The sequence below is a fragment of the Archocentrus centrarchus genome, unplaced genomic scaffold (genome assembly GCF_007364275.1).
Source record: "Archocentrus centrarchus isolate MPI-CPG fArcCen1 unplaced genomic scaffold, fArcCen1 scaffold_58_ctg1, whole genome shotgun sequence".
NCBI lineage: Eukaryota > Metazoa > Chordata > Actinopteri > Cichliformes > Cichlidae > Archocentrus > Archocentrus centrarchus.
The window spans coordinates 1,288,382-1,302,500 of NW_022060279.1; the positions used below are offsets into that span (position 1 = coordinate 1,288,382).

Sequence of the window (14,119 nt, forward strand, 5' to 3'; positions counted from 1 at the left end):
GGTTGATTACTTCTGTTACCAGTCTGTTATGAATAACTGCGTTAAATGCCGATTTAAAGTAAATTCTAAAAACGACTGACATAACTGTCCTTCTGTTCCAGATGGGTGAGAGTAGTGTGCAAACTGGTGGTGGCTGAATGTGAGTGGAGTCCTCGAATGGTGACTTCTGACCAGTTTCTCCTAACACTTGATAATGACTCGAGTGAGAGCCACTGACTAGAAATCATTTAGGCTGCTTACGGTGATCTTTTCTGGGACAGGGATGCTGGTTAAGGACTTCAGGCAGGGTGGGACAACGGCCTGTACCGAGGACAGGTGAATTTTTAGTAAAGAGCCCTGTGAGCTGGCCTGTAGTCCTTCAGCAACCTGCCAGTAATGCCATTAGGTCCTGCTTTCTCTCCGGGGTTTACTGCCCTCGTGTCACGCTCCCACATCGCAAAGATGTGGTTAGTGCTGTCTGTTGGATGGGATGTGGCTGCTTCTGCTGTTTTTTTGTTCCAAGTGGGCAAAGAAGCAGTTCAACTCTGCCAGCCAGCACAGCATTGAGTCTGGGTTTGCCGTTTTTGACCTCCAACCACACCTGCCATGAGTTGTTGCGGTGGAGGTAGTCCTCAATTTTATTTTTACAATCAGACTTGGCCTGTTTGATGCCCCTCTTCAGTTTCACCCTGGCTGCACTGTACACTTCCACGTCATGACACCTGAAAGTGGCGTTTCTGGTCCTGACCTGTCTTGTCATCCCCGGGTTTTGGTTGGCATACACCCGGATGCATCTGTCAGTGGTGATGGAGTCTGTGCAGAGGCTGATGCAGGAGAGCGCAGATGTAGTGAACTCCAGTCTGCATTTGCATGTACAGCTTTACGCTTAGTTGGCAACAAAGGCCAAAGTTATTCATCCAAGTCCTAAGTATAACAAGTACACAGATTTTCTCCATATAAAAAAACATATATATAGTCTATGGTTTTCTCTAATACGCAGAGGCAATGCACAGAAGCCAGACAAAATAAATAAGACCACTGTTTTGTTTACCAGTGTTCAAGCAACATTTATATTATGTTGGTCAAGTCATTTTATAAATTGAGTAACCCTTGATCTCAGTAACACATGCACAGAATACACAAAAGAAGTGAGACTTACTGACAGTCTCAGCATACATACTGCCTGCAAAGACACAGACGTGAAAACAGGGGAGATGGAGTAGTGTTATTTAGTATTGTACAGCACATTTTGGTGTGCATCTCCCCTCAACTTCAATTTTGATACAAAGGAGAGGTTGGGTAGAGCGTCATTATGAACATTTAATTCAGTGCTATTGGGGGAAAAATCCTGTCATTAGCACCACTATTGTAAAACTTCTAACAAACTCAATCAACTAAGAACTGTAACCTTCACAAAGGTAGTATTTATTGCAGGGCTGAATACGGAGCTGTATTAGCTCACACAAGTGTCTACGACAGGATCTACTAACTGAACCTTGTGTTCATGATACATTTTGAAAGGCATATTTACAGCGCGATTTCAGAGATGAGGATAGAAACTTGTACAAGATAACATAAAAGTATAGACAAGGAAACTAAAATCAGACAATGTCAATCAGTGAATGGCTCTAGTGTTGAGCAGAAGGTGGAAAGGGTGAAACATCTGTTAAAAAAACAGCGGCCTATCAGGCAGAGGAATGCAGCGCTCCCGGCTCCCTGTCATCCCGTTCATCCTCGTCCATTTTGCGGCCGTGTTTCCGGAAGTATTTGTAGCGCTGAACATACAGCTTTATGAGGTTGCTGACTTTGACTGGATTGATTTCTCCGGTGCGGCTGTGGCAGATCTGAGACAAAGACACAGTGTGATTAAGCGGCCCATATCAACTCAGGACATAAGTCGGTATTTTCTTTGTGTGGCTTCATTTAGGGATGCACATGTGAGCTATTTTGACCATACACTGGTCCAGTCCCATCTCTAAAAGCTCTAATGTGATCTGCAGCAGCAGGCTGATCCTTTCAGTTCAGCTGTATGTTTTCTGCCTTTTCTGAGCCAGCAGAGGTGCACCGGTTTACAGCTGACAGCTAGCACAGCAGGGACAAAAGCAGGAACAGAATGAAATGCTCAGACGATGATGCTTCACCTTGTTCTCAGTCATGGTCAGTGTGATAATTGTTGGGATGCTTTTACTGCACTTATGGTAACAAAACCTGATGTCATCAACTTGATGCAGATCATTTCACTTCAACTTTCTGCTGTCAGTGTGTATGAGGAAGACTGCTCAAAAAAAGAAGAAACTAGCACCAACATAAATGACCCCCGCACTACGCTGATATGACACCAATGTAAACAAAGTAGGGGAATAATGTCAATATCATGTATTTTCTTAACTGCTTATCCAAGTTCAGGTCGTGGGGGCAGGGAGGATGAAGCCCGTCCCAGCTGTCGTAGGTACACCCTGGACTGATCACAGCACTCCAACATCAATAGATTTGGTTTATTTTTTAGTAAAAGTATTATTTTACTAAAAAATAGCAATTCATTAAATGTATATTCTTGCATCTATTTGTTACTGCATTATCCGCAGATATCCAAAGTCCAGATATCAGTATCTTAGGGAACGTGGAAAAAGTCCGGTCAGTACATCCCTGCTTTTATTGTAGAAATATATACGACTGTATACTACTGCAGTTTCTTTTTAAGCCAGGCTGGAAGCATTACTCAAACTTGCTGTAGTAACAACATAGAAAGCACAAAGTAAAAATGCACCATGAGATTTATAAACAATGACCAATGTGTATGAGTGGATTTGTGTGTGGATGCTGACCTTATGCACTGCTTTCCTAAGGATGTCTTTGTATTCTTCCTTGTTGATGTCTTTGCGTTGATAGTAGGGTTTGATGGCAAGCTTCACCTCCTCTACTGCTCGCTCCTGCGTATGCAGCTTCTTCAGGTACTGTGCAATTCAGGTAAGCATCATGTTAAACAAAAAAGCAAAACATGACAACAGCAGAAGAAAAAACATGCAGAATCCACCCAATGAGGCCCAGGGCAAACGCAGAGGTTGAACCAAGAACCTTCTAAATGTGAGCCAACAGTGCTGACCGCTTCACCGCCAATACTGGCCTCAGGAAATAACAGTGCAGTGCTGCACGGCTGTTTTGTCCACTCTGGAGAACAAACTGCTCTGATCTTTTCATGAAGTTCAAGTTTACCTTATCAGGGTCTTTGCTCTCGTTGTCCCATCCAGTGTCACTAGAACTCCCAGTCACTCCTGTCATCCCCACAGGTACGATGGAGGGTGGAGTCTGTGCACATCCACCTCCCATTGAAGGGTGTAGGTGTGAAGGTGGAGTTTTAGTGCAGCTAACTAATGGGAGGGAGCCGTGTAGAATGAACTGAGCTGGGCTTAGACCAGCAGGTGGAGGGAGAGCGGGAGGGGGAGGAATCTGTGAGGATGAGGAGGAGGAGGCTGAAGGAGGAGGAGCGTGCTGCTGGGACTGGTTCTGATTGGCCTGTGAGAGTATCTGCACGAGAGAGAGGAGACAGATGAGTTCATGGTCATCCAGAGTACAAAATAAATAAGCCTAGTGGTCTGACAGGGCTAACCTGCAGTTCACCATAAACATGTATGAATGGATTTGTAGCACATTTAGGCACAACTCTAGCATGTAAGTGTTTCTCAGAACAGACACAGTTTACTGAGATGTTGATTTCCAGTGAAGATGACTCGAATGCCACTGAGCGTCACTATCACCTGGCTGGTTGCTTGAATAAATTCTTGTGCTTTCGCTCTGCTGGCGATGTTGGCCTCCTCCATTTTGAAGAGCAGAGCAGTCACTGTGAGAAAGAACTGAGACTGTCACTTCAGGAAATATACAAACAAACACATATAATGATGACATTGTGTGTGTGTGTATCTTTAAAACTATAACATAACAGTAGGTTTATATTTTGGTCTAAATCTACTAAATATTTAGTAACTAAAGCTTAGTGAAGTATATCCTGTGTCCCCCCCTTTAATACCCCCCCCCCGTGCCATGACAGTGAAAGGGGCAGCTGCTGCCAGCCTGCAACACAGTTTACAAGAAATCTGGTAACTTTAAAGATTTACCTAAACAGGCAGTTTGGCTGTACACACATTTAGCTTGTCCTTAATTTAAATGTCCTGTGGCTTTTAAAAACAGACTGGTGTGGATGGGAGCTGGTGAAAACTTTAACAGGTTATTTGATAAAGGACTCTTATTGGCTTTTTACCAGCAAAGGTTTTGGTTGTGATTACAGTAACAGGCACTCCTGGTGCCAAATCCAGGAGGATTTTTTCGGTCGGTGTTTTGGTCGTGCTGCCTCTTTGGTACCCACTGTGTGAGGCTGGAGCTCCACTATAATCTTCAATTACGTCTTGGGCTAAATCTTGTTAGGGCCCGAGCACGAACTGTGCGAAGGCCCTATTGTAATTGCTTCGTTTATTATTATTTTTTTTTTTTTTTTTTTTTTTTTTTTTTTTTTTTTTTTTTTTTTATTATTATTCAGGCAAATGAATTGGCTTTTTGGGGGCTTTATCATATTCAAAAACTCATGAAACTTTGCACATGCGTCACACCTGGTGAAAATTTAAGTATTTTAATGGGCTCGGGCAAGGGCGCGCCCAAATGGCTCGCTAGCGCCCCCTAAACTGGAGCCCCACCGCTGTGTTTCACGTACATGAATGAAACTTCATACACATGTATATCATGTCCAGGCGCACAAAAAATCCTCTTGGAGCCATGCCCTAAACCCAACAGGAAGTCCGCTATTTTGAATTAATTATGCAAATTTGGCGATTTGCAGCCCTCACACTTTTTCTAATAACTCAGAGGTTTTAGACGTTATCATCTTCATATTTGGTTTGTCTAACCTACACCCCCAGGGGAATCTAAATCTCGAAAATGGTGAGTTTTTGCCAAGGGGGAGGGGTCCTTATGCCCCTTTGAACTTTGATCATTCGCCATGAAATTTTGATTGCCTCTCATTCATACCTACATGATCCAATGTGCATCAAACTTCTCCAGTAGGATGAGGGTGCCCCCCTGAACACATACATATGACAATATTTAATATCAGTCGCAGCGCCACCTAGTGGGAACAGGAAATGTCATATTTTACACTTGGAGGTCCAGCTCCAAGGTGGTTTAGCAGAACCATCTCAAATTTCACCTGGAAAGCGTTAAGAAGTTGGACTTACTGTGTTTTCAAAACTGTGAGTTTTTGACAAAAGGGCATGACCCTTATGGGACGGCAAAGTTCGATGATTCGCCATGAACACAAAAATGGCTGTAACTCAAAGTCAACTTGCCCAATCTGGCTCAAACTTCAGTGGTGTGATAAGCATGCTGCCCTGAACACATTCATATGCATAAAGTCCATAAACGTTAGAGCGCCGCCTAGTGGCAGCTCGGAATATCTTAAAATAGCATGTTTTTTGAGTAGCCCCGGAGCTACGTTTTATCTACATGTATGAAAATGTACAGGCTCATGTAACATACTAAGACGTACAAAAAAGTCTCATGGACCCATACCCCAAACCCTACAGGAAGTCGGCCATCTTCAATTGAAGGTGTCAATTTTTGCGATTTCCACGCCTGCTATTTGAACGAACTCGTCCTAGGGCATTTCACCCACTGACACCAAATTGGCTCCAGATCATCTACACAAGTAGCCCATCAAATATTGTGGAAATCTTTACAAAATATTAAACGGCCTTGTCACACCAGGCCATTAAATTTGGCCTTTGTTTTTCTCCCTCACCACCAAAATTGTTTGTGCACTTGTTCGCACATGCTTTGTCTGATCAGGCTGAAAATTTAATCACTCATGTACACACCCAGGCTGAATCCATAACTACAGATTCAAGACTGTAGGCGCAATAGCGCCCCCTACAGAAGCAAATGAAAATTTGTATGACCGTCCACAGAATTAGTTTTGCTCTGAAATACATGAAATATCTTTCACCATTCCTTACAAAATCCTCATCTATTTGATAAGCCTCCTGCCCTGAACACATTGATATGCATAAAGTCCATAAACGTTAGAGCGCCCCCTACTGGCAGCTTTAAATATCATAATATACCATGTTTTTTAGCTAGCCCCTGAGTTACATTTTATCTACAGCTCTGAAATTTTGCACACTCATGTAACATCCTAAGACATACAAAAAAGTCTCTTGGAGCCATACTCCAAACCCTACAGGAAGTCCAGCATCTTCAATTGAAAGTGTCAATTTTTGCCATTTTCAGGCCTGCTATTTGAATGAACTCCTCCTAGGGCATTTCACCCAGTGAGACCAAATTGGCTCCACATCATCTAGACAAACAGCCCATCAAAAAAGTCAATCAGACCCATGCCCTATTTTGCATGCTGGAGCCGTGACCACACCCCCAAATATTCCATTGCGTCTATGCCGAGAGCAAAAGATACCTTTTCCTATAAAAGAATTCAACTTTCTAGAGACCCATCACGATCACAAAACCTCCGAGTGCGGCACGGGTCGACGAGCGCCACAGGTCGACGCGCGCGGAGTGCGAGGGCCCGATATCACCGCTTGCGGTTTTAATAATATTTTTTATTCACGCGACCCTCGTGTACATTTTACAGTGCACAGGTGAGTGAAATCCTTCCCATTGTGTTCCCTAAGAACAGCCTATTCTGGTAACCTCATATGCTTACTGTAATGTGAAAATAGGCTCATATCAGCAAAAAAAAAGTAGAGCTTGCTCAGCCAGTTTTTCTTACAGATGATCTTTTCTAACAGTGTTTGACTGTCCAGTGACTCACTAACTACCCAACTGACCAAATGGCTCAACTGTGCACACTGCTAACAGTTCATTTTTTGTTTTTGTATGCTTATTAGCATCTAACGTCTCTGCATATGGAGAGGGAACTTACATGCTAAGACACCGCCGGTTGTGCAGTCCACCCCAGTCTGCAGACTCCAAGGAAGCGCAGGTGCTGCCGGAGGGGGAGGAGGAGGGGGCGGCTTACCGGCAGATGAGGAGGACACAGAAGAGGATGGGTCAGAAGAAGACAGAGGCAGAGACATAGAAGGGAGACCACAGAGGGCTGATGAGGACGAGGAAGGAGGTGAGCCCAGAGATTTTGGTGCGTCATCTGGATTTGGGAGCTTGGCCGTGGATGGAGCGTTGCTCAGAACCGCTCCTTGGGAGGTGGACAGGTTGGAAGGACTGGATGCTGGCAGAGTGGGACTAGTCTGAGTTGGACAGTCCTCAGCTAAGAAAGAAGCATCTGGAGTCTTACAGCTGCTGTCCACAGTTTGAGAGTCTGGCGAAGAGTCCCTGGTGTCCCGCAATGGAGCGATAGATGCTGGAGGGGTGTGAGGTGGTGATGAGGATGGTGGGAGCACACTGGTGGAAGAAGATGTGGAAGAGGAGGAAGAGCAGGGTGTAGGGCCAGCTTGGCCAGTATGTGGACTGACAGACTTGCTCACATCTCCAACACCTGACTGAACGTCTAAGGAGATACTCCCGCCCCAGGCTTCGGACATTGCTTTAGTTTGGCTGCCACCTCCAGCAGTCAGCCCTACTGCTTTAGCCTTTTCTCTTGTCTTCTTGGCCAGGCGGCGGCGGCGCTTGGATATCAGAGAAGATGAAGGGGAGGAAGCTGAGGAGGAGGTGGATGTAATGGAGCTGGGTTTTGCTTTCTTGGATTTCAGTCCTGCAGGACTGGCTAAGGATGATGGTGGTGCAGTTAGACTGCGTTTTCCCATACTGGCTAGGTCTTTACTGCGCCCACCCAGTGACAGCGGTTCTGAGCAGGGTTTCAGAAACGGTGACCTGCTTTCATTGTCCCTGCAGAAGACTACGGCAATTGAGCCGCCTACCACCGACCCCCCAGCACTCCCTCCTGTGCCTCCGGGCCCTAGAAGGTCCATGCTCAGTTTTCCAGAGCCAACTGAAGCTCCTGTAGTGCTACTCACACCTTCACGCACCAGAACAGACACTTTTGACTGAAGCTTACCTTTCCGGCCACCACTCGCTTTCTTGGACTTCCCAGAGCGGCTCATATCCTTTCTGCTCTCTTTGTCTCTGTCTTTGTCTTTTCTTATTTTCCTGGTCCGCTTTGTTGAGGGGAACCCAGGTGAAACAGGGGCAGATCCTGAAGTGACCATCAGTGATGAGAGGCATTTGCTTTTGGTTGTACTGGCAGAGGACAAAGACTCAGACTGGCCAATTTTCTTTAATGTGCGAGATTTCTTTTTTGGTTGATGTCCAGTCTTTGGGGTAGTTTTAGTTTTGGGGCTGGGGACAGGAGGTTCTGGAGGGAGCGTAGCAGGAGGCGTATCCTCTAAAGATGGGTAGTCTGAGTCCAAAGCTTCGCCATCCAAAGATAACACATCGATCTCCAATTTGTCTGAATAGCGGTCTGACTCATAGCTGTGATACCTCGGTGGAGAGCGTGACTGTGATCGGCTCTGACAACTTCCTTGGTCCTCTGCCTCTCCAGCTGAGTGCCATTTTCTCTTCTTTTTTCGGGGCTTGTCAGCGTCCTTTGCAGCCCTACAAGGAGAGGGTGGGGTGAGTCTTGGGGAGCCGGGAACGGTAGTGGTTGTTGTGGTGGTTGTGACTGTAATGGTTCGCTTGATAGCGAAGAGGTCGGACCCACTGAGATCTTGGATGGATGGAGGAACAACAGGACGACCGTCCCTTCGCCGGTCCCTCTCATGTTGCCTATCTCTGCTGTCTTCAATCTTTTCCCTGCTTCTTTTGGACCTCTCTGAAAGGCCTCGCTCTCTACTCCTTGAATGATGTCTTCCCGTCCTTTCCCTCTCCCTCTTTCTAGGGCTAAAATCTTGATCTCTTCCATCGTTTCTGTGGCTACTGATGCGACTGTGTTCCCTCCCTCTATCTCTGTCTGTCGCTCTCTCTCTGTCCCTGTCTCTCTCTCTGTCTCTACTTCTGCCCCTGTTTCTGTCCTTATTCCTTTCCCTCTCTTTGTGCCTTTCTTCAGACAGGCTTGAAAATGACCATCTCGTGTGGCCCCCTCTTCCTAAAGAATTACACGATCGTGAAGTCTCTGGGCTGCTGTGCCATCTCTTCTTCCTCTTCCGACTACTGCTCCTACTGCTCCTCCCTCCTTTATCCTCCTTCCCAGTCTTATGCCCTTGCTCCTTTTTTTTGCTCCTCTCCTGACCCCCTTCTTTGCCCTTCCTTCTCTTTTTTCTTCTATTCTCCTTTTCGCCGTCCTTCCTATCTTTGCTTTTCTGTCGGCTGTTGCCCTTGGAACTCTTGGAGGATTTGTGACACTTGCTGCCCTGATCTTCAGGAGGTGTTAGAGGGGAAGATGATGTAGAAACTGGACGATGAGAAGAAGGAGGTGGTGGTGGTGGTGGTGGTGGGTTAGGAGAGAGGGGTGAAGAAGCAGGAAAGGAGAGATATCGTTCCTTCCTTCTGCTGACCAGCTTCCTTCTCAGATCCTCTACTCCTACCACAGGCTCATCCTTAAGCTCCCTGTCTACTTCCCAGCTGCCCTCTGTGCACACAGACACAAAGCCATCGCCATCTAGTACTCTGAGGATTCGTTCTGGCTTTGACCCAAAGAAGGAGACGCTGGGAGAACTCAGGGGGAGGACTTCCTCCACAGGTCTCTTATTGCTTCCATCTCTTTCAGCAGCTCCAACTATCTCCCCCTCCTCTATTTCAGAGTTATCAGAGTCAGCACTCTGCACTCCAGCTTTCATGGTGCTACAGTCCACCCTCCTCCTCAGAGGGAGCTGAGTGGGCAGACAGGGGCTTGGAAGGTCAGTCAAGGTGTCCGTGGAATCTGGAGGCTCCTCCCCCTTTTCTTCTCTCACAGCATTTCTCTTCACTACCCTCCCTTTGCCACTCCCATCATCAACATCTGATGCTGGGGAACCAGTGGGGTCAAAAGGGTCATATTTCTCACCTTCTCCCACCTCCTTCTTTTCTGTCCCTTCTTTATCTCCATTATTTGGATTGAAAGGATCGTACATCACCCTTTTCCTCTCCTCTTTTTCACAATCCACACTTTGTTGCATTAAAGTGTTAGGGAAACAACCTGAGGAGGTGGTACTGGACGTAGGCTTAGAGAGAGACTGCGTAGCTAGAGAGGCAGAAGTGGAGGAAACCCTGGCCACCTCTGTTCCCTTGAACTGACTTTTTACATGGTTTTGATAACTTGATGAGTTGGCACACATAGAGGAGGATGTAGACAGAGGTGAAGACAGTTCACTTGAAGGAGACGATGCAGACAGTGAAGGTGAATAGGAAGGAGGGCTCTTTGCAGTCTCTTCAACTCCACCAGGTGAAGAGGAGGCACCAGGCCTCCTTTTGAAGCCTGTTGCTGAAGTCAAGTCCATGAGCCAGAAAAACTTGTGGGTCAGAAGTCAGACTGTGATACCTAGGGACTGGTAGGTCACACCACAAAACACAGCTCCAGGAAGCAACCTTGCAGAGAGAAAAGAACGTGTCACTTTATATCACAGCATCATCTAAGTGGAAATGCTCAGAGAACAGAGGAAACCTATGATATCATTTGTGGACAATAATAAAGTTGACATATTCTGGTTTTCCTTATTTTCTGTAATTTTTTAATATATATATATATATATATATATATATATACACACACACACACACTGCTCAAAAAATTAAAGGAACACTTTTAATCAGAGTATAGTATCAAATCATTTAAACTTCTGGTATATTTATCTAGGCAGTTAAGTAGCAGAGAGGGTTGTTGATCAGTTTCAGCTGCTTTGGTTACTGAAATTAACAACAGGTGCAACAGAGGGGCAACAATGCCCCTAAAACAGGAGTGGTTTTACAGGTGGAGGCCACTGACATTTTTTAATTCTCATCTTTTTGGACTCTTTTTATAAGTGCTAGTGTCAGTACTGGTAGCACGGGGCGATACCTGGACCCTACACAGGTTGCACAGGTAGTGCACTGTGGGCACATGTGACAGTCTTCTGGGGAGGCATATCCATGGAGGAATGCACAGAGTTCTGCAGGCTAGACAACAGTACCCTGACTGCCACAAGGATGAAATCCTTGGACCTACTTTCAGACCCTACGCTGGTCCAGTCGGTCCTGGGTTCCTCTTCGTGCACGACAATACCCGGCCTCATGTGGCGACAGTACGCATGCTGTTTCTGGAGGATGAAGTAATTGATACCATTGAGTGGCCCCCATGTTCACCTGCCCTAAATCCAACAGAACACCTCTGGAACATTGTTTCAGCCCATCCAATGCCACCGGGTTGCACGTCAAACTGTCTAGGAGCTCAGTGATGCCCTGGTCGAGATTCCCCTGGACACCATCCGCTGTCTCATTATGAGCATGCCCAATGCTGTCCGGCATACATACAAGCACGTGGGGGCCATATAAACTACTGATTACCATTTTGAGTTGCTGCAATTACATTTCAGTAAAATTTACTAACTGTAAATTTTTTTCACTTTGATTTTTGGGGAGCTTTGAATTCAGCCCTCTGTAGGTTGATAATTTTCATTCCCATCAAATGATGTGCCATTCTTTCATTCTTAACACATTAACTAGTCCATATCTGTACAGATATGCAGCTTGAATTTTTTCCTATTGAGATCTGATGTTTTCTAAGTGTTCCTTTAATTTTCAGTGTGTATGTAATCATGGTGGATACTCATAGCAGAGCCAGTTTCAACTGAGATCAAATTGTTTTCTACAACTGTGAGTTGTCAAAAGAGAGGAAATGTCTTTAATATAGTACAGAGAAAAAAAGAGGAGACTGAATGAATGTGTCAGCTAAGTCAAGAATACAATGTAGGATTAATAATGGCTACAGTGCTGTCCATGTGGCAGAATTTACGAGACATTAGTTTGTCACAGATTTTTAGGCGCAAAGCGGAACACCTAACGAGCACAAAACAGATGTAGCATTTTAATCGCAGGCAGGAGCTTAGTTAGTGTTTTGGAATCCAGTCATATTTATCAGAATACAGAGCATCCCGGAGACCCAGTCTGAGATTTATTGAAGGACAGGGTTAATATGAGCCGCAGACTCAGTTAGCTGGTTTCTGTGGTTTTAAGTAACGCGAGATGAGATCGGAGGAAAGCAGTGAGCAGGAGTAGACCCTCGCACCAGGATCATTCTGCATACAGAGGGGGTCCACTTTAAGACAACATATTCATTAAAAACTGCGCAGCATGCAGATTTTTTGCATTGTTCAGATGATGAATTAAATATTACCGTCTGTTTCGATGCCTGTGATGTCTCACTTCTGAAAGAAAAATACGTTTTGCTTGCATATTAGGGACTTTTGTGTATCAGTGCTCACCAAAGCTAGCATTAATATTGACGCTCCATGGACCAGCGCTGGCTGGCCTACAGAACATCTGGCCCATTAACTACATTATCCGTAATCCGGTCTTGTCAGTGCTCGCACTCTCGATTTATTACCTTAAAAATGTATGGCGGCAGCAGATTTTCAGTTGGCTGTGTAGCTTATTAGCTTAGCGTAGGTAGCAAGACTCAGTTAGCAAGAGAAGCAGTATGTTAATGAATTACCTTCAGTCCGGAAATCTTAAGTCGCAGGTCAAAGCCCCGGCTTTGGGTTTACTGGCTACTACTACCTCAGACATTCAATCAGGCGATAAAATTAAGCACACGCTGCTTTTGTCGCTTAAAATCGCACCAGTACTCGAAACAGATCTGTTCCACCAGTCACCGCCATCTTCCTTCCCCTGAAACCGGACGACAAAGAATGATGGGAAACTGAGTCCTGCACACGTTCTGCTTCTGACTCATTGTTTTGAAGCCTACATTATCCTCCGCTGCGAACACGGTCAGCTGGACTGCCACCTTGGAGAATGTTCTAGTCAGTTATTTTTGTAGCACTTTCAAGAACGTTCCCTGAAGGCCATCTGAGGTTTTCACATAAACTGAGAAAATTAAACATGTTAAACAAATTAAAGGTTTAGGATGGTGTTTTACTTTCATGTGTGGTATGAAAATACAAGTGATAAATGTAATAATGCTATCAAGAGCATAGAGGAGATTCAAGGAGACAGGCTGTTACTCAAGGAGAGCTGGACAGGGCCGGAGAAGGTTCACCCTGAGCACGTGACAGATATCAATGGGTCTGGAGAAGCCGTGGAGGATGTTATGATGCCTGTAACAGCATCCAGCATGACCGGTTTGATGGTGGGTCAGTGATGGTCTGGGAAGGCATATCCAGGGAGGGATGCACAGAATTCTGCACTGGTGCACTTGGTCCTGGGTCCCTCTGTGTGCACAACAATACCCGGCCTCGTAGCAAAAGTATCCAGGCAGTTCCTGATTGATACCACTGGCTGGCCCCCACGCTTGCCTGACCTAAATTCAGTAACACCTCTGGGACATTATGTTTTGGTCCATCCGACACCACCAGGTTGCACTTCATACTGTCCAGGAGCTCAGTGACGCCCTGGCTGAGATCTAGGAGGAGATTCTCCTGGACACCATCCACTGTGTCATTAGGAGCATGCCCTAACATTGTCAGGCATATGTACAAGCACGCTGGGCCATATAACTACTGCGTTCCATTTTGAGTTGCTGCAATGAAATTTTGGCAAAATTGACAAGATCTTTGATTTTTCTTTGAATTCAGTCCTCTGCAGATTGATAATGTTCATGTCATCAATTGATGTGGCATCCATAGACCCAGTCTGTGTCAGGATAGATAGCCAGCATCATTTTTTTCCCGCTGACATCTGGTGTGTTTTCAAATTGTTCCAGTATATAAGGGATCAAGTATTTGCCTCGGAAACAATGATGTCACATATAATAGTTTATTTGCAAAAGCAGAAATCCTCCAGATAAAACATCACGTTACCAACAGGCCAGACTCATTTAGCCCTGAACATCACACAGCCATGTTGAGAGCTGTGGGAGGGGGTGGAGGGCTGGAGCACAACACTTGACAACCGCTTAACCTCATGCATGTGTTTGGACTGTGGGAAGAAGTGGGAGTACCTAGAAAGAACCCACAGGAGAACACGCAAACTCCACACTGAAAAGCCCCAGGCTGGATTCGAACCCAGAAGGTCTCCAGAACGCAGAGGTGACAGTGCTAACCCCCATGCAGCTCCACTTATAGCCATAGAGACA

The 14,119-nt window shown here is 45.5% G+C and overlaps 2 protein-coding genes across 3 annotated transcripts in view; both read right to left on the minus strand.

Moving 5' to 3' along the window:
• Positions 1 to 1,031: 1,031 nt before the first annotated feature.
• Positions 1,032 to 12,734, minus strand: scaf1 (SR-related CTD-associated factor 1). Of its 2 annotated transcripts, XM_030725538.1 has the most exons (7): positions 12,539 to 12,734; positions 8,521 to 10,437; positions 6,902 to 7,821; positions 3,735 to 3,817; positions 3,193 to 3,504; positions 2,805 to 2,933; positions 1,032 to 1,823 (listed from the first exon to the last, which is right to left on the minus strand). In XM_030725538.1, the coding sequence occupies exons 2-7, from the start codon at positions 10,347 to 10,349 to the stop codon at positions 1,665 to 1,667; spliced, it is 3,432 nt and encodes a 1,143-aa protein (XP_030581398.1). In that variant the 5' UTR covers positions 10,350 to 10,437; positions 12,539 to 12,734; the 3' UTR covers positions 1,032 to 1,664. The 2 variants fall into 2 exon arrangements, with proteins under 2 accessions (XP_030581398.1, XP_030581397.1); XM_030725537.1 differs by having other exon boundaries at positions 6,902 to 10,437.
• A 1,106-nt stretch (positions 12,735 to 13,840) lies between these two features.
• abcc1 (ATP binding cassette subfamily C member 1 (ABCC1 blood group)) overlaps positions 13,841 to 14,119 on the minus strand; it is a 40,414-nt gene continuing 40,135 nt past the window's right edge. The window contains exon 31 of the mRNA XM_030725536.1: positions 13,841 to 14,119. This exon is cut by the window's right edge and continues 2,449 nt beyond it. The gene's annotated coding sequence lies outside the window, so the exon portion shown is untranslated.

Excerpts from the sequence above, each read along its gene's own strand:
- scaf1 (XM_030725537.1), bottom strand. The coding sequence starts at position 10,349 with ATGGACTTGACTTCAGCAACAGGCTTCAAAAGGAGGCCTGGTGCCTCC. Across the intron at positions 3,818-6,901 it reads AACCGGCGGTGTCTTAGCAT|TGACTGCTCTGCTCTTCAAA; the intron begins GTAAGTTCCCTC and ends TCTTTCTCACAG. Across the intron at positions 3,505-3,734 it reads TTATTCAAGCAACCAGCCAG|ATACTCTCACAGGCCAATCA; the intron begins GTGATAGTGACG and ends TCTCTCGTGCAG.